Raw genomic sequence first — 19,978 nt, 5'->3', positions numbered from 1 at the left:
CTGGACCGACACCCCAGGCGGCCACGACACCTCAGGGCTGCGGGGAAAGCCCACTGCAGCCTGAGCGGGACGGCCGGGAAGACGGGGCAGCTCTGGGATAACGGGCCGCGCGCGGGCTGCGGAGAGGCCCCCGCTTGCTACGAACACATCCCCCTCGTAGATCAAGTAACGCTAGCTCTGTTCCTCTCCGGCTGCACCAGCACTGAACATGCAGCGTCCGGTAGAGCCAGGGCCCGGCTCCTCGGGAGGACAGGGGCTGAAACTGCTGATGCCACGTGTCCCGTGCCTTCTCTCTGCCCACCACACTAACTCTCAGTAAGACGCACGTGGTCCTTCCAGGCTCGGGCGTCTGGGACCCAAGATCACGAGAATACGATAGGAAACTACGTTCTGTGTTTCTCTGTCCCCTTCACTGGTACCTTCACTTTTCAAGACACCACGATCAATCGCATCACCCATGTTACGGGTCACATGATGCTTTAATGCAAGGTCATCCCATGGAGCATTAAGCGTGAAGCCACCTTTCAAGTGGCTTAACGTACCTTCGCAAAGTGGCACGTACACCACGGAGTGGCATTCGGCCCGTTAATAATCATCAGCAGTAAAACTCATTCAAAATGTGGTCATCTATGTGACAAGCAAAAGCAAAAAGGAACAGTCTACCTCACGGGGATGTTTTGAGAGAGTGATGAAAAAATCAACGTCACAAGTTTTCCAGAAGGATGACCAAAACCCTTACGGGACAGCAGTTGAGCTCAGACCTGGGAGAGATGTGAGCTTCTGGTCCTGACTCTGGCTGCCAGAGTCCCATGGTTAAGCCACCTAACTGCTCCGGGCCTTAGGCGCCTGATCTGATGATATCAATTAGGTCATCTCTAGAAAGCCCACAGCCATAAAAGTTTATAATCAGCAGAAAGCCCTCTACAAATATAAGCTATTATTATCAAATTAATAACCAATATCTTTGTTCTCACAGTTTCCATGGAAGGGTAAATAGGAAGAATTTATTTGCAAAGCTACAAAGTGGTTTAGTATGTATTAAACCAGACACAAAACCAGAGGCTTCAAAATTCATTATTGCTATTTAGCATTTGTAAGGCAGACGCTGAGAGCAATTATGGACAAAGCATCATCGGAGTTGACCTAAGGCAAATTACAAGAAGTGGCTAATTAGGGAATCCAAACTGAGTTTGTTTTGTCTCTTTTTTTTTTAAGAAAAACATATTCTGCATATAATGCCGAAAACCCCCTTAAAAAGCATCACTGAGGCGGTCAGATAACTGTTCTGCCGTTGAATCTGGGGCCTGTTCACAGGAGATGCACTGTGGTTCCATTAGCTGTGGAAAATGCCCTTCTCAGGAAATAGCAATTTTAGCACCAAAATGACTTGAAAGTTAGAAGGCATTTACTTACCACAGACTCTACTGATGGCCAAAATCATATCCTCGTACACTGAAAGGAAGAAGGAAATGCACCATTACGATGTCTAATTTGATCAGCAGCATTTTCATGTTTAATTAAATTGATACAGGAAATCAGGACGTTCATTTGAAAAATGAAACATTAAAATGGCAATAGTTATCCATCAAAGGCTCACGTGTGGCGATAAATCCTTCTCGTCTATTCACTTTTTAAACAAGGAACAAGAACATTGTGCTCGACATAAATCCGACCGTACATTTAATTGAACCTCTTCACCACTGTTTCGATCACTTTAATACATTTGTCACAGGATAGAACTTGGCTCCTGAAGGGGGACTGAGACGGCATTTCATTGAAGCCCAGAGTAATATCATACCTTGTTCTAAAACACTCAAACAGCTTTGAATGCAACTCAAGTACAAAACTATTTTCTTTTCCTGTGTCCCCGCTGAAGAAACAATATGTACTAAGGATACAGATGCTGTGCCTTCATCACACGGTTCATCCTGCTGGCGGAATGGATTTCCTTTTAGTAGAAGGAAGAAGGTTTTATTCTACCTTTGCCAGTGATCTCAAGGACAGACACATCTTGACCTCTCTCGTCTTTCAAGGTTGCCTTATATTCACCGTGGTCCTTCTTTGACAACTGCAAATAAAACACATCCCATATGTACGTAAAACTGACGCCATGATACAAAATGTAATACAGGCTAATACATTCTCTTTGCAAACCATGGAAATTCAGGAGGCAAACTGGGAGATAATGCAGAATACACAGGTTGTTTGAGAGAACTTTCTTATCTTGCTTCTATCTGTTTTCTTTAACACAATGTACCTTTGGTAGGAGCAGCTCACAGACCCCCTTCTCCAGATCAGGCAACTTTGCCGGTTCATACAGAGCATCATCCTTTAGCCATTTGAAGACGGTTTCCTTCTTGGTGTTTGCAACCTACAAGACAGGAATTTTATGTTGAGTATGTGAATCGCTGTGGCCCATGGGAAAAAAGTCTACTCTGATTTGAAATCATAGACCTAAAAAAAATCAGTTTTTATTATAGACAGTCTCAGACAGAAGCACACGGGAAAGCTGTCGGTTCTAATAATAGCAAATACATTTCTAAATTTCAGCTTCTAAAATAATTAAGCCCTGACAGTTCCATTCGGAAGAACAAATGATTCCTCTTCGTGCTAACCCATGAAATTAGACGGTGCAAGGTTTTTTGGTTCACGTGAGATGTCAATAATAAAGACAAGATGTAAGCAGTGTATTTTAAATTTATAAATAATATAAAATATCATTATTGGTCTATAAAACTGTTGAGTGACTGCTTTTTTGGCAACATGACATTGCAGACACACAGATGCAGGGGAAATAAACTTTAACACAAAACGAGCCCACTGGGCACGAGGACTTTCCTACTACTAAAATTCCTCGAAATTCAATCTCTGCCCTAAGCTTGAACTCGAAACTCAGCTTTGCAGAATTCCAAAGATGAGTAAGCATCTCAAGTCACATGCTCTGACCTACACGTCCCACGAAGAAGAATAATTCTGGCTCTGTAGGAGTGGAATGTACTGATCACATTGAACTGTGTGACACGGACCATTCTGCATTCACATCCCATAGAGACTCAACAACAGAGATGTCAGCGACAAAAAATAAATTACAGGGCTTCCCTGGTGGTGCAGTGGTTGAGAGTCCGCCTGCCGATGCAGGGGACACGGGTTCGTGCCCCGGTCCGGGAAGATCCCATATGCCGCGGAGCAGCTGGGCCCGTGAGCCATGGCCGCTGAGCCTGTGCGTCTGGAGCCTGTGCTCCGCAACGGGAGAGGCCACAGCAGTGAGAGGCCCGCGTACCGCAAAAAAAAAATAAATAAATAGATAGATAGATAGATAGATAGATAAATAAATTACAAACATTGAGAGCACGTGATTAGTTCTGAGAGTGTAGCAGTGCAATGTATTTTAGACTTCCCATAGCAGCTACATCAGTTGCTGTCGTTGGTGACAGCTCTGGGGGACAATCCCCAGACAGCAGGGCTCCAGAATGTTCTACTCATGCTTGCACACGGGGCACAGCAGCGTGCCCGATATGGAGAATAAGTCCATAAATGTTTCAGAGTAAGTGCAGGGCTGTCTCCCGCTGATCTGGGAGCTAGGCTCTTCCTTCTGAAGCCAGGACCACGTGGTGACAGTCAGCGGTAGGATGGAGCGAAGCTAAACAATCCCAGCAGACGGTGTCCTTTGTCCTAACACCTCAAAATCTCCCTTGTGTCCATTTCCACGCCAAGCCAGTCCCCGACTCTCGCCCACCTTAATTCAGCACTGCGGCCTCTTACTCTCATTTTCCAAGATATTTACACTGTCGGTCCTTGGGTGCTAAATAAAAACCTTTCCAATGACCTTCAGCCTCTGTTCTCTAAAACCTATATCCTCAGTTACTTTATTTGTCCTGTAGCTCGGGGTGGGGGGGGAGGGGGGTGTGTTCTGCCCCCAAATAACTCATTTGTCGCTTCTCTGAACTCTCTGCAATGTCTCTACCACTTTCTCTTTTTCTTTTCTTCCCTCCTTCCTTCCTTCCTCCCTCCCTCCCTCTCTCTCTTTCTTTCTTTGTGGCTGCCTTGGGTCTTCATTGCTGCACGTGGGCTTTCTCTAGTTGCAGCGAGCGGGGGCTGCTCTTCGTTGCGGTGCATGGGCTTCTCATTGTGGTGGCTTCTCTTGTTGCGGAGCACGGGCTCTAGGCACGCGGGCTCAGTAGTTGTGGTTCACAGGCTCAGTAGTTGTGGTGCATGGGCTCAGCAGTTGTGGCACGTGGGCTTCAGTAGTTGTGGCGCACAGGCTTAGTTGCTCCGCGGCATGTAGAATCTTCCCGGACCAGGGCTCAAACCTGTGTCCCCTGCGTTGGCAGGCAGATTCCTAATCGCTGCGCCACCAGGGAAGTCCTCTACCACTTTTTCCATATGCACACCTCACATGCACATAAGTATCTAGGAAAAGGTCACAACAGGATCACTCCTGAGACACGGGGCCCTGCGCGACTCTCACTGTCTGAGTGCGCCCTCCCCAAAGCTTTACTGGAGGTGTGTGAGAAATCTCTCTCCCAGATTTCCTTCTGTTCATGACTGAGGTTTCTCTTGCCTTAAACTTTTCTTTTAAAAGATGGTTTTCTGTAAAGTTATAATATGAATACGTCCTCACATTGACTTTTCTCCATGTGTTTTGTTATGTAAGTAAATAGAACAATAACCACCTGCCAAAGTATTATTAGGCAAAAACCTATGCGGAAGAAGGTTCACGGAATCACAGGAGTGATGGGACACGAGTATGCAGGCTACGTGGGTTAAATTGCAAAAGACTCACCTCTCAAGCAACAGTTATTCAGTTTCTCCAATATCTGTGTTTAAAGACTTATGACTCACTTTGATCAGGGAACTTAAAATATTATCAAATATTCACAGGAGGGCCTACACCACTAGGAGGATGTCAGAGCACATGGGGGGCAGAACTGCTATTTGTCCCACCACCATTGTGAGCATGTACTCAGGACACCCTTGTCAGAAAAAAGAGCCAACTGACTACAACAGAGCTGCTGCCTTCATTGACATTTACCACCGTGTATGTTTAAGGTGTACAATGCACACAACTTGAGACACATACATATTGCAAAATGGTTCTCACAATGAGGTTAGTCAACACATCCTTCACCTCACACGGTTACCACTGTGTGTATGTGTGAGCGGTGAGAACACGCAAGGTCACTCTCTCAGCAACTTTCAAGTATATAATACACTGTTATTAGCTACAGTCACCACGCTGGGCATTAGACCCCAGAACTTACTCATTTCATAACTGGCAGTTTGTACCCTTTGACCAACATCTCCCCCACCCCTTAGCAACCACCACTTGTCTCTTTGTTTCTATGAGTTTGGCTTTTTTTTAGATTCCACATATAAGTGAAATCATGTCGCGTCTGTCTTTCTCTGTCTGACTTACTTCACTGAGCTTATTTCCCTCAAGATCCATCCATATTGTTACAAATGGCAGAATGTCCATCTTTTTTATGACTGAATAATATTCGTGTGTGTGTGTGTGTGTGTGTGTGTGTCACATCTTCTTTAGCCATTCATTCATCAGCAGACCCTTGGTTGTGTCCACGTCTTGGCCATTGTGAGCAATGCTGCTACGAACACGTGGTGCAGGTGTCTCTCCACAACAGTGACATCACTCCCTTGAGATGGACTCCCAGAGGTGGGATAGGTGGATCGTATGGGAGCTCTATTTTTTTTTTTTTTTTTTTTTTGCGGTACGTGGGCCTCCCACTGTTGTGGCCTCTCCCGTTGCGGAGCACAGGCTCCGCACGCACAGGCTCAGTAGCCATGGCTCACGGGCCCAGCCGCTCCGTGGCGTGTGGGATCCTCCCAGACCGGGGCACGAACCCATGTCCCCTGCATTGGCAGGCGGACTCTCAACCAGTGTGCCACCAGGGAAGCCCCGGATTTCCTTCCTTTTTAAGGCTGAATCACAGTCCGCGAATTTACCACATTTGTTTATCCATCCATCAATGGGCACTTGGGCCACCTCCACGCTGGGTTATTGTGAATCGCACGGCCACCATCATGGTGCACACGTATCTATCTGAGGCTGGATCGTACAGTAATTGCACCCATTACTTCTGAGGAGCTGCCATACTGCTCTCCACAGCGGCCAACTCATAATTCACTCTCTAATCCTCCGGCTCCTAGTTTCCCACGCGGCTGTTTCACGGTTCAGCCTGTGGGAGCGGTTTCCACCCTCGTCGACCTGTACCCTTCTCAGTCATCCCCCTGCACTCAGCTCAGGCTTCACCACTTTGTTGACTTGTCTGCTTGTTTTTCTCTCTTGTCTGTGAGTAGCTTGGGAACAGAAATGATGCACGATCGAGCTTTCCCCACAGCCTCTTCTTCTACAGAGACAGCCATAGAGCAGGGGCTCATTAACTTAAAGTCTGTTCCCCAAAATACAGGTTTTTATAGTTAGTAGTAATTCAGGCTTACTTTATTACTGAATTGCTCAAACAAAAACTTAAGAGCATCTTATTCCCCAAACATACCTTTTATTTCCTAAAGAAATCATATGAGCAGCATAGAAATTACCAGATAAATTTCACCATAGCATTCTTCCCCGTAAGTTCACTTACTGAAATCTTAAATAAATATTTTATAAACGACCTACCTGAATCTTCGTTTGGTTGCCCCTGTAATCTGTTGACAAAGACCACAGACGAGACTGAAAGTCTGAGTACCACCCGCCCCTGATCCAACCCCCCGCGCTTCACCACCAGTGTGATCTGAGCGTAGCTGCTTCCTGACTGTCTCCACTGTCACAAGAATGGGAGTCTCACTCTCTTCTGGCTAGAACCGATTCCTCACCTTACAGACCAGCCGGACTTCACAGTCTTCTGTAACATCCCAGTGCAGATACTCAGCGAAATGAGGGCCTGGCGGGGAAAAGGGAAAAAAGTTTAAATAAAGGAAAAAAATGTATACATATACACACACACATACAAATGCATTTTGGGCAGAAGAAAGTAGCTGTTCAGTCTGAAACCAAGATAATTTAATAAAACTAATTTTCAGGGCTCCGAAGTCAGTGTGTGCAATACTCATACTGAAATCTCTATTTCTAGCTGGATGATGCTGTCTGATCTCTCCTTCTCGGTGATGTCTAATAGCTATTGCTCTTTAGAAGGAAGAATAATGAAGTATTATATTTTTTTCTCAAGACAAGTGTCTAACAACATCCAACAGCATAGTATAGAAAAACTTTAAAATAGGAGAACTAATTGAGGTAAGATGAAGAAAAAGCAGTTTGACCTAGCAATTATGTCAACACATGATATTTATATGGCATTTGAAATCAAAGATTAATTTACATATCTTTCAAAAATATCATTTTTACTTAATATAAATGCAGAAGTCATACGCTAATAATACATTCAACACAAAAATACAAAGCAGTTTTAGAAAGTATTTATTGATTTCTTCCATATAAATACATCCTACAGAGTTGTAGAATCATATTGTAGAAAAAAAATCATATTGTAGAAATGAGTAAAATAAATATTTTTGACTACTAAAAATAAAAATAACTTAAAACAATGAAAATAATGTCTTCATTTTATATTTTAAAAGCTGTATTCTAACTTCTTTTCAAAAACTATAGAAATCCCATATAAAAAAATTTTTCAAATAAACCCTTGGGTTGTAGTTCAGTTTCTGAAATTTATCCATTTCCCTTTGTATCTAGTTAATATGCATTTTTATTATTTATTTATTTATTTATTTTTAATATGCTTTTTAAAAACTATATATTTAAAAAGTATTGTTTGTAATTAAAGTTAAAACATCTAAAAGTTGAAAAGTTCACACAATTTTAAGTAAAATAACAAGCTCCTGGCTATTGGAACTGGGTCCACTGCCCTCTCTCCATTTCTCCTAATAATCCCCCCAACTCACCCACCCCCATTCTTTATTCCTTTTTGTCACAATCACTGGACTCCATCTGGACATGTAATGGAGACACCCTTTCCTTATCACTGCAGGAAAATACGAACACTCAACAATAGATTCCAGGGCTTTTCAAGGTAGAAGCAAGAAGAAAATACAGATGAAATAAAGGGAAAGGTCAAAGAAGAGAAAAGTATCCAAACTTCTACAGCTAAGAAGTGGTCTGACTTCTCCATCATTTAAAATTGAAGCTAGAGTCGTTTGGCATTAAGTAGGATCTGCTCCAAGCAAATGCTCAAATCCTAAACCTTTGTCTTGTGCTAGTGGTGGGGAAGCCAGCCAACCACATACCTTGTTTCCTGAGAAATTCCTTTCTTTGAAATTCAGCCTCTTCTAGGACAGCCTTGAATGCTAAATCCAATATTTAAGGAGAAACAAATAGAAATGAAATACATTTGCTTCTCTCTGGTCGAAAGAATTTGCTTTGAATTTTCCTTTACAGACATATGAAGACCTTCCACACGGCATACCGTCTCCAATGAGAACCAGAGAAGACTGATTTTTGGCTTTTCCGTCGCGAATCTGCACAGTGTAGGTGCCTTCGTTTTCGATGGTAAACTGATCCATCACCATCTCAATGAGGCCAGTTGACTTGTCACACTTGATTCTGTGTGTCTGGGAGCACAGAAGGAAGGGGAGAATTCCACCGTGAAATTCCTCCCTCCAGTTTTCCCGCTGGCACCTCAAAGTTGCACCAACTATTGTATCTTAAGGGATCATGGTGCCCAAAAAATACACAAAAAGAAATTTCAGCCACTGAACCTCTCGGTGAACCAAAGAGCAAACGAGGGACATTGGGCGATGAAGCCCTAGGTCTGCGTGGGGAGTGACCTACACACAAAGAACCCAGCAGAAAGTCTGCACACTCCTCGGGAACGTGCCCCTGATGTGAGATAACTCAGCACACGGGGGAAAGAGAACGGGGCGCCCTTGGCCATGTCCGATCACAAAACCACAGGCAACCACCCACCACCTCCACAGCCGCGAAGGCTTCAGTCCCGGGGACTCTGGGGACACGGGCATCACGACTGGTCGCCCCCTACTCAACACCGCCACCAGCACCAGGGTTGAAGGTGCCCAGGCTCTGCATCCCCCATCCGGGCAGCCTCCAATGGGGACCCTTTCCCGGTGCTGCCCGTCCACAGCTCATGTCTCCCTCAGACTCTACTCTCACCGCCTGTGATGAGCTACAGAGACAGACGTGTGGTTGCGAATGGACCATGTCTTATTCCACCCTTGGATACGATATCTGCAATCAAGTAGGGGTCAGGGAGGCCGAAGGAGCACATCCAGAGAATGACTCGCCTTCGATGCAGCCGTGATTCAGGGCAAGGAGAGCATAGCGGCGCCAGGACCGGGGCTCCCCTCAGGAGCACCACTCACACCACCACCGGAGGGCTGCTTCCTCTGGCCTGGACCCCCCCAACGCTACGCCCAGAATGAACAAAAGCATGACAGCCTTTGCTGGTGACCTTTCCTGCAGGCATTCCTGCTTCCTTTCAGAGGAGCCCAGCTGGGATTTACGCAAAGGCTTCCCAGCCCGAGTAATGAGCCGTCCCAGGAAGGTGGGGCTGTGGGGTGAGATGAGCGAGTCGTCGCCAGTAACCTGTGGCCAGCAGCCAACAGACAGGACCAGCGGGAGGAAAGTCCACTCCCTGCCCTGAGAACCTGCACTCCTTCTACAGCCCTCACCTGGAAGAGACTATTACAAAGAACTCCTATCTGTGAGTAACTAACACAACATGTGTGAGATCGGCCTTTTTCTGACACATCATTGTGTATTTATTTTCACAATGCTCTTCTTTCTCTTTCAGGTGACATTTATACTTTGGATTCCAAATGCTAGTGTCACAAGAGAGCTGAGAAGATGACTATTAGCAAAATAGCACCATTGTTCAACATCCCTAAGCCCGCTTCCCTAAGCATCGGGCATCGTTTCTAAACTCTCATGCCTGATGTTGGAAGCGGCACCTCTGCCTTCTGACCCCTTCCGTTTAATCCAAGTGTATTTCCCAGATGCCCCATGGCCACTCCCCTGGTCAGCCCACCCTCGTTGCCCCCCGGCCCCCCACCGTGCTAGCTCTCCCGTGTGCAAGCTGCAGGGCACACCTGTTCCGGGGCCCATTCTCTGCATTCCTCCTCCAAAGGAGAACCCAGGAATCCACTGCTCTTGAAATCTCCCCTAACTACTCCAGCCTCTCCACACACCCTGCCTTCTCTGAATCGGTGCTCACTGTACTGTTTTTTTGTTTTTGTTTTTGTTTTTGTGGTACGCGGGCCTCTCACTGTTGTGGCCTCTCCTGTTGCGGAGCACAGGCTCCGGACGCGCAGGCTCAGCGGCCATGGCTCACGGGCCCAGCCACTCCGCGGCATGTGGGACCTTCCCAGACCAGGGCACGAACCCGTGTCCCCAGCATTGGCAGGCGGACTCTCAACCACTGCGCCACCATGGAAGCCCTCACTGTACTGTTTTAACACGCTCTTCATTCTGTATTTTTTCTATATCATTCTCTGATTGAAGCTGCATTTCTTCAACTCTGGCATAAGCTCCAGGGGGGCAAGTTTACATCTCATTTTTCTAGGCTATAGCGGACAATCAAAAACAATCTGCAGACTATAAGCTGCCATCCACGGGGAAAGGAAGATGAGTGTCTGGGGTCCCAAGGGTTAACGTGATGCCTGAGGTTCTGCTTGATCAAATATGACTTTCAGGTTTTAAGTGAATAAAGCCCACCCCTGCCCACAGGCCCTGACTTCCAGGAAACATAAAAAAAATCACCTGGAAATCGGAAACTCCAATATTGTTTCAAGTAAGTAAAGCATACACTGTGTACTTGTACAACATCCCTTAGATTTTTTTCTCGATGGGAACTTGGTGTATATAAAGTGAGAGAGAGAGATCAATGAACGAGAAGGCATGAGCTCAGATTACATTTTGAGAGAGAGGCCATTGCAGGAGGCGGTACCGATTACAGGAAGCCTCCTGATTATGGCAACAGGACACTGCTCGCTCCCCGGAGACTCCAGTAGTTCTTGGGGGCTGGACAAGGAACAGCAGTCTGAGGGCTGCCACAGGTGTACCTTGCCGGGGTCCTTGAGTTTCTTTGCAGTTTTGAGTATTTGCTTTTGAATACGGGGAGCAAATTTCAAGTTGATCAGACAACGGTGTTGCTCTGGGTCTGTAAGACGTTCGCCCCCATCAAACATCTGTGAGTAGAGGCCTCTAGGAACCTGCTCTAATTAGGTCTGAGAAGTGAGAAAGAACCACGCTCACCAGCCGGATTCTTAATAATCCAGAGCCTTCTCCATTTTCTCAGCTTCTGCACCGCAGGCTCTGGGCAGGTTTGAGAAAAGAATCAGGCTTCTAGCGATTGCTGTTATGCAGTGAGATGATGTTCAATGGTTTTATGGGGGCCATAAATACAGGCTATTATGTGACTTTCACAAAATAGCATCAATCTCCCCATGGAAAAGTCACCTGTGGATGGCTAATTAAGGAATGAAATAGTACCGCTGTATTCCAAACGATGAGCCGGGTAGCAAAGACATCCATTTTTAAAGCAAGCTCTCCACAGCAGGTAGGAATGTTAATCAAAAGATGTTCTACAAATAAAGTGCAAGTACACTAAATTCCATTGCATTCCGTAGCATGATCTCTGCTCAAAGAAAATGTCTCCAATTACCTTGATCATGCGATGCTCTTCCATACACAGTATCTATACTGTGGACTTTTTGGCAGCCAGGAGGAAACCGCATGCTTTCTACTTACTAGCCAACTCCCCAATTTGTACAGTTCTTCAAGGATGTCATCATTCTCATGGGGAAGATGGACTGGATAAAAAAACTCACGTAATCTTCGTCCATACACGATTTCTTCCTGAGAGACGTTTGTCTAACCAAGCTTTACTAAAAACCCATCAGACACAGAGGCCAGACTAGGGATGAGGCGCCCAGCTCAGAGGGAGAGTAAGTGGGCCGCGCACCTGGCATGAGCAATCCCTACATCTCAACCATCCCGTTAATACCCGTGCAGCAGACACACCGCTGAGGTACTGAGAACTCAGTAGGATAGCTAAGTAGACACGATGCATTGGGTATCAAGGGAAAAGAGAGTGGAGGGGGTAAAGATGGTGGGATGTGAGAGACCCCAAGGGCACCGCTGAACAACAAAGAAAGGCTCCATCAAACAGGTCGTCTTTTAACTGGGTTCCCCGTTGTGCTGTAATAATTAGACAAGGGGACATATATGGAAACACAATGTCCCACAGGCAAAAAAGGAATCCTTGTAATATTGGTAAGCTTCATTCTACACAATTAAAAGTAAAAGAAGGGCCAAGTGTTTGTATCATAGCATCCTACACACTTTTCTCTGCCCAGATTTGCCAGGCCAGCGGGGCAGCCTAAAAGCTCAGGGAAGGTGCAGGAACTAATTTCCCAGCCTTTGCCTTCCATGGGGAGCTCTCAGTGGGAGGGGGGCCTAGGGAGGCGTTGCTCACATCAGGGCAAAAATACACCCCTTCAAAACTGTCATCAAGAGTGAATAAACTGATCCATTGAGGATAACCGCCACCCAAGGTAACCTGAACCTTTTCATAACACCAAGTCTCTAAACGTAGTTTGTCATTTTTTAATTCCAACAGGCTTGGATTTAAAGGCCTCCTGATCTCTCATCTGACCGAGACCAAATCTCTGACCATTGCAAGAATCAACCATCTCTCATTCATGTTGTCAGCCTTCTACACCCCAACTTCTACAGCTCGAAAAGGGATGAAAACAGACCCAGAATACTGACTTTCAGGAACTGACCTTCCCAAGTAATACCTGGCCATCTCCAAAGCCAGGGGCCACGCACACATGTACTCACCTCGCTGTCACTGACTTCTTTGTCATTAATGATAAAGCGGTAGGTGGCGTCTGGTGATAAGTGCTCAGCCTGCAGCCAGAAGCGGACCTGGCCCTTATCAAAAATCCCATAAGCTAATTCTGACTTCAGAGGAATTGCTACAGGAAGAAAAGAAATCACAAGTCAATAATGCATGAATCCTTGTGAGAAAGAAGAGCTGTATACTGTAGGAAAATATCAATCCTCATTATTAAATTTTTGGAGAATGTGAAACCCCGGAGTATTGAACTGGATTATGAAAACCAAAACAAAGAAATAAGACTCTAGTTAGCCTGGTGCTGCATTCAAAGCCTCCATGCCCCGTGAAGCCTTGCACGTGCACGGTCTGCTTTCCTGATGGGCCCGGTGACCATAGATGGATATATTCTTTCTGAATTCAATGTCATCCAATAACTGAAGATCCCATTTGATACAATTCTCACCTGGATTAAACAGCCATACTCAACCCGAAATCCAAAACACTGCATGCAATGAAAATTGCTACACGTTACAATATTAGCTAATACTTGTTTTGAGCGAATTGTTGACAAGTGTGTAAGCTGGCGCACGAAACGAGGCCATCCTCTTCCCCCAGAGCGTCCCTTCCAGAGCTGCACGCGGTAACGAACATGCCTTCCCAGAGCGCAATCCTGCTCTGAGCTCCAGGCTCACTTACTGGGATTTTTTATCTCATTGCTCAGCGCCACCAAACGTTCCAGCTCTAAAATTAAGAAAAATATAATCACTGGTTTTGACCTGTACGTTCAGAAGCTGGCTTAAAAGCAAAGCAGAGATTTGACATCACATCACCAAGTTTAATGTGAGGCTGTGAAAGAAATTAGAACTGGGGGTTCAAAGGAGACATGGGATAACTGTAACTTTGAACACTCCCCCAGTGAATGACCACCTGCAACTAAGATCCTCATCATTTAAAGAACCCACTTACTCAAGGGACCTGTTAGGACGGGTTAGGGCAGAGGTCCCTGGGAGTGGAGGGCACTGGGGGCGGGCAGGTGTATTCCTCGAAGAGAGGAAGACCTACAGAGGGGGCATGTAAAGGGACCCATTTCCAGATCCTCTAATTCCATATGAACTCTTCCCTGAAATGGGTCTGGCTGGCTGAGAACGTGGCTGGTCTGTGATTTTCCTTCTGCATTAAAAGCGTCCTGCTTCAGCACCTCTCTCACCCACCCGGAATTTCACTGTGGTGTATTATCATGAATTTAAATAATAAATAATAATGATACATTAAAAAATAAAAATGCGCTGCTCCTGAGACTCCCAAGAGCACGTTAAGAAAAATCGAAGGTTCTAAACCATTTCTTTCCTTTTCCCTCCTTCCTTCCCTCCTTCTTTCCTTCCTTCCTTTCTTCCTAACTTCCTTCCTTTCTTCTTAAAATTAGCATTTAGAAATGAGACCATGGTCGCAAAGGTCTGTATGCTCCTGTTTATTTGAAACAAACAATGAAGCAGACTTTCTGTGACCAGAAGTAACTCCATCTAGAAGGCTGATTTGAGGCTGAGGGCTGACACCCCCATTAGGTCTCACAGTGGGAACTTCCATACATCAAATGAGCTAACGGCGCAGCATCAAGGTTTTGCCGGAAACGTACTTGAGGTCCATACACAGCATGAAATGTGCTGGAAATGCCCATCCTTTGCAACAATTTAAATTAAGGTGAAAACGTCATCTGCAAACTTTCAAATGGAGCACAGGAGTACATCACCTGTCAGAAGTCTTTAAGGATGTTTTGCTAGTAAAAAGCTGTGTGAAGGCCACTGAGTGAGGGTCAGAAAGGGCAGCTTAAAAGGCAGCTGAGCAGATTCCGGTCCCTTCCCGCCCTGTGAGCAGTGAGCTTGCCAGGGAACCCAGGACGCAGAGATGGTGCAGCCCCTCTGCTGTTCTCCTGCTGGTCCCGTTATATGCACATGGGCTCACCCCAATGCCCCCAACGTCTACACAGGACCTGCGGACGCCTGCAGCCATCAGACCCTGTCCCCCCCACACACCCGTCCTAGGCGTCCCCCCCTTGTATCCCTCCCCTGGGACCACACCCTTTGCTGCAGCCAAACAAGATGCCAGCTGATAAGGAAAGGATTAGACTATCAAGCTTAGGGCATTTTAACTGAGGGCCCTCAGAGACTCAGAAGCTTTTAAAGGCCCAACATGGAGTTTTGAGGGTTCTGTCCAAGGCTACACAGTTCCCTGCACATCACTGACTCATCATCGTACAAACTTGTAAAACTGACTCTGACCAGCACGGGGTGGTAGATAAGGGCTGGACACAAACATCAACCCAGGCAGTGGAAGAATCCTCCTCCCGAGGCCAGTTCATTGTGTGGGGGACTCAGACCCGGGGACCTGCCTAAGAGAAACGGCTGCTTTTCCCCGGGTCATAGTAAACCAACTTCCTTCACTTCTTTCTGCTGTTTTCTGTTTATGAGAGCGAGTGATTTTAACTATGGAAATTAAATATTATTTCACACACCTAAAAAAATATATACAGATAAATGTGTGTGTATATATATACATGTATGTGTTTTCTTTTATCATCTGATTAGTCGATTATTCAATGTTGGGAGAAAAGGGAGGATTCCTTCATCTGTGCGCCTCTCGTTAGTTTTACGGACTTATTTGCTAACATGCTACTTGCCAAACTAATGAAACGTAACTAAAACTCATCTCTAAAAGTACAGGTGGAAGGCTATAAAAGCAATATATAGAGCAAGAAATAAAGTACCCCCGGACCAGTGATTTATTTAGTGGCTAGAGTACAAACTCAAGAGTTTGTGTAATTTCCAAAGTAATTTTTGGCTTTCAAAGGATTCCCCACCCCACCCCACCCCGCCTCCTGCAAACACACACCCCTTTTCTAAGCAAATCAGTCTTTTCTCTGTTAGGGTCAATCTTTGAAAGTCTTATAAAACCCCAAAAGGCAAGCCTAGGTCCTACAGGTGTTACCTTCCTCATCCAAGACAAAGCTGGAGGACACACCATCCGTGTCACTGACGGACACAGAGTAAGTCCCTACGTCCACTTTATCCAGATTCTTAAAGTACAGCTTGGAGCTGAAAGGGAAGGAAAGCCGGTATGTTAATTACTGTGTCTGTAGGCGTTCCTAAGAGGTGGTGACGGCCAACTCCAGAGTGGAACTTACTGGTCCCCCACGGTCTCAACCTTGAACCTCTCGTTACCCGCAATGTCCTCGTAGGATTTGCACCACGTGAAGTGAGAGGCGTCCGTCATCTCCTGGCAGTCAAAGCTCAGGTAGATGTTGCCTGCTTCATCCACGCCCGCGCTGATCTCCTTGGTGCCTGCGGAGCGAGAACGCCAGGGAGCATCTTAGGAACACAGTGTCCTTCCAAGTCTTTTTTTTGGAGAAGGGATGGCCCAGGCGGAGGGCTTGTTTTACATCGAATCATCAGGTTTTGCCTACGGTCTACCCAGGACATCGGGCAGATGGGAAAGAGCGAGCCCTCTGGGCAGCGGATGGAAAGCAGAGAAGTTCAGGTTTGGGTTTTAAGTCATCACCTGTCTGTCCACTTCCTCTTCTGCATCCAGCACCACTGGAGAAAACCCTCTGGGCTGCCCATCCCGGCCATAACGATCCTTTTCCCCTTTGGGATCTGACCCCTCGCCACTCCTGGGGCCCGGGCAGCGTGGTTAGGGCACTTGTTTCCCACACACCCGGGCTCTACTTTCTCCACTTTTTCCTTCGGGGGATTGTTTGTTTGTTTGTTTGTTCCTTTTTGACCAAGTGGACACGTGGCCCAACACAGGCCAGTCAGCATCTGTCCCTTAAGAGTCAGAACTGGAGGAGACACGCCGGCCTGAGCCAGGTGCACACAGACGCGCCCCTTGCCAGGAGGACAGAAGAGCACAGAGCCGGGTGGCAGGGTATCCATGGAGCCAGTCTCCAGGGAGGGGAGGAATCCAGGGAAAACATGGCTTCTGGAGACCCTCCTCCCCACGTATGCCGTGAGCTCACCCCGCTCCCTCGGAAGCACTTCCCCGCCAAGGTCCCCTCAGCTGGGCTTTTACTACTTTTAACCAAGAAGATTGCCAGCAGCTTTATCATTTCTGATCAAAACTCAGCAGTAACATAAAAGACCATTGTCATCCCTGCACGTTCTACGGCTGAAATGAAGACCCCGCCACCCTTGCAGAATGACTGCATGTGCCCCCTGCTGCCCAGGATGCTGGGGGGGTGCGTGCAGTGGGTCTTTGAAGACATGCTGTACTGCGTCTGTCAATCCAACTCCTTCTATAAATGTGACGGGTACCGCCCATGCATCCGCCGTCCATTCACACACACACGCATCCCTCCTTCCAGATCACCCTGCTCTGAGGTTTGCCCTGTTAACAGCCGAGCAGATGAGGCTCACCTGGCCTGGCCTCCACAAGTACCGGCTCCGACGTGTCTGAGGGCTTCCCCACCCCACTTGCATTTACTGCCCGGACACGGAAGATGTAGGTTTTTCCTTGGTGCAGGTTGCAGACCTTGAAAGAAGGAGGAAACGTCACATGTGAACAGATAGATGAAAATGACTTCATTCTTCATCACATTTTATTACAGATGTGTTTTCTTTTTACAAATAGCCTATTCTTCCGGTCAGAATAGCCGTACAGAGGAAGTCAGGAGTGCAGAAGGGAAAAGGAGATGGGCAGACTCATGACCTCACTTGGTGAGAATAAACAGGGGACTAAATATCTACGGGACTAAATATCATTTCACGTGATTTTTTACTTTGTGCAAAATATCCCATCATTGGGGCAATATCAAAATTAAACCCATCTCTTATACATCTACAGATGACGTATATTGTAATCTGCATTGATAACCAAAAATAAAATGTATATTAGCTAATTTCTAACAAATTCATTTAACTGGATTCTGAGCAGTTTTTGTTCGTTCAGAAGACACTGATCTTGTTTCATGTTGTCCAACTGCTCTCCAGAGGCTGCTGCCCATTTACCTGTCACTCAGGTGTGGCCTTTCTTTAAGGAAGTACATTGCCTCTCTGTCTAAACCACACCGCAGAGCCCACAACCCAAAGAAGAAAGCCTCTGACGAGGGCAGCTGGATCCCCGGGTCTAAGCCACTGTCACCACTAACCTGACCCCAGTGACTGGTGAATTGCAGGTGCTAAAATCAGAAGTATTTGGAGAAAGAGGGGATAGAGAAATTACACATCATAATTCTGCCAAATGTGTTTACACTCTGTGTACGTGTGTGTGTGTTTATCATATAGACGTGCATCAGCGATCACGTGAACTGAGTGAAGTAAACACGGGCTTGGTGCGGAAAGACATAATTCTAGTCATCACTGTGGAAGGCACATCAACACAGCCCATGACCGTGAAGTGTCAGCACCATTGGGGGTTGTCAGACGGCAGGAAGGTGAGGAAACCCATCCAGATGGTCCCCACACGCAGTCGCTCCCCACGTCCACGGAGGGGCAGGCACCTCCTTGAACCCCGTTGGCTGGCAGCAGGGGTACCAGGTCACGTGCACAGTTCCCTGGGGGCTTCGAGCTAGACCCCCGACAGGGATGAAATATGTTCCCCAGAAGACAATGCCTGAGAAAAAGTACCGTCACCTTTAGGTAGCGATGTGCCGTGGTGGCCTCGTTGACGGTGATCCACTCTTCGGAATCCTCTTCCTTATGGTCCACGAAATACCCAGAGACGGGGCTGCTGCCCGAATACACTGGGGCCTTCCAGAGCAGCACCAGGGACGTGTCCCGGACCTCACAGAACGTCAGGTCGTAGGCAGGACCTGAAAAGTCAGGTGAGCCTGTGGACTAATTCACGAGTCTACACGCTCGCCCGGGACCAGCAGGTACATCTCACAGAGAGAAAGGTGTGCAGGAGAGGATCCTGAGGTACCCACCCACCTGCTGGGCTGGAGACCTGGGCATCACAGGACTCACCCAGGGAGTCTGACCACCCGGGGAACCAAGCACTCACCAGCTCCACCAGCCTAGTACCCCAGGCCTGCCTGTGACAGTAACCCTGGGGGTGCCGCTGACCAAGCCCAGGTCCAGGGGAGCCTTGAGCAGTAAAGGCAGGAGGGGTCCCACCCTAAGCAATCACTCTAAGCCCCCAAAAGCCTCTGGGAACTTCTACAGCTTCTCCTTCCACTGCCTCTTCCAAGGGGAAAAACTTAATTTCATTAAAACAAGTATCCCCCACCCCCCCAAAAAAAAGAAGAAAAGAAAAAGCCATATCATCTGGCCACAGAACTGAACAATCGTCTCAATTTTTTGAGCTTTTCAGCTTCAACTTCAGGTTCGTTGTTTTGTCTCACTTTGTTTTGTTCAAACCATGAGCATATTATCCATGGCATTAGGGGTCTTCATGGACTGGATACAGAGAAATCGATGCCCAGTCCCTGCAAGTTTGTGAAAACAGTTTAAAAATGTGGAGCCCTGAGTAAATGCAGATATTTTGTCAATGTTCACTTTAGAACCAGAGGCCCCAAGCTCCCACGTGCTCTGGGAGGAGGAGACCTGAGTGAATACACAGTCAGTAAGGTCCTGCTGTCCCCACTCTGGCCCAGCTGGAGCCTCTCCTGCTGGGAGCTGGCCTCCCTCCGCCCCTTTGGGAGAAGTCCACCTGGCGCAGGTCTGCCCTGGACCAGCCTCTGGCCACAGCATCCTCGACCGGGGGAGCAGCCAGGGGTGGGTGGCCCCCCAGCCTCACACTTCAGTGCTAATGACTCCGTGCCTGTCACTGCCCTACCTGTGTGTCCATGGCCCAGACCACAGGGCGGGGCCACCTAAGGCACAGCTCTGCCCCGGGCCTGGCACGTGGTAGTGGTGCCAGGATCTGTGCAGAGTGACTGAAGCCTGCTGGCTGCAGAGGCTGGTAAGGCCTGGGCTGGCGCCACGGAAGGCCCCCTCTCCGGCCAGCCCCGCGTGTGCACGCGAGGTACCCAGGGGTGAGTCCTGGAGAGACCGTCTTACCGGGTTCCGGCGCCGTCCAGGCCTCGCACTTGAAGAGCTCGCTGGGGTCCGACGGCTGCCCGATCCCCACGATGTTGGTGGCGGCAATTCTGAATTCGTAGAGTGAGCCCTCTGCCAAGCCCTCCACCTATTCAGAGGATGTTTAAGTTATAGATGAAC

At 47.3% G+C, this 19,978-nt stretch overlaps 1 protein-coding gene across 1 annotated transcript in view; it reads right to left on the bottom strand.

Annotated features, from left to right (window-relative positions):
* MYOM2 (myomesin 2) overlaps nt 1-19,978 on the bottom strand; it is an 81,820-nt gene that overhangs the window by 12,214 nt on the left and 49,628 nt on the right. Inside the window, exons 19-31 of the mRNA XM_079726539.1 lie at nt 19,820-19,946; nt 18,452-18,630; nt 17,237-17,351; nt 16,009-16,165; nt 15,813-15,919; nt 13,527-13,571; nt 12,833-12,969; nt 8,439-8,583; nt 8,260-8,319; nt 6,832-6,899; nt 2,258-2,371; nt 1,981-2,068; nt 1,414-1,452 (exon numbers count right to left, since the gene is read on the bottom strand). Of these exons, the coding sequence (XP_079582665.1) occupies nt 1,414-1,452; nt 1,981-2,068; nt 2,258-2,371; nt 6,832-6,899; nt 8,260-8,319; nt 8,439-8,583; nt 12,833-12,969; nt 13,527-13,571; nt 15,813-15,919; nt 16,009-16,165; nt 17,237-17,351; nt 18,452-18,630; nt 19,820-19,946 (1,381 nt within the window). The remainder of the gene's footprint in view (nt 1-1,413; nt 1,453-1,980; nt 2,069-2,257; nt 2,372-6,831; nt 6,900-8,259; nt 8,320-8,438; nt 8,584-12,832; nt 12,970-13,526; nt 13,572-15,812; nt 15,920-16,008; nt 16,166-17,236; nt 17,352-18,451; nt 18,631-19,819; nt 19,947-19,978) is intronic.

This window comes from Hyperoodon ampullatus (genome assembly GCF_949752795.1).
Source record: "Hyperoodon ampullatus genome assembly, chromosome: 20".
Classification (NCBI taxonomy): domain Eukaryota; kingdom Metazoa; phylum Chordata; class Mammalia; order Artiodactyla; family Ziphiidae; genus Hyperoodon; species Hyperoodon ampullatus.
The sequence above is the reverse complement of the archived record's forward strand: the minus strand, read 5'-3'. Positions and strand labels throughout refer to the sequence as shown.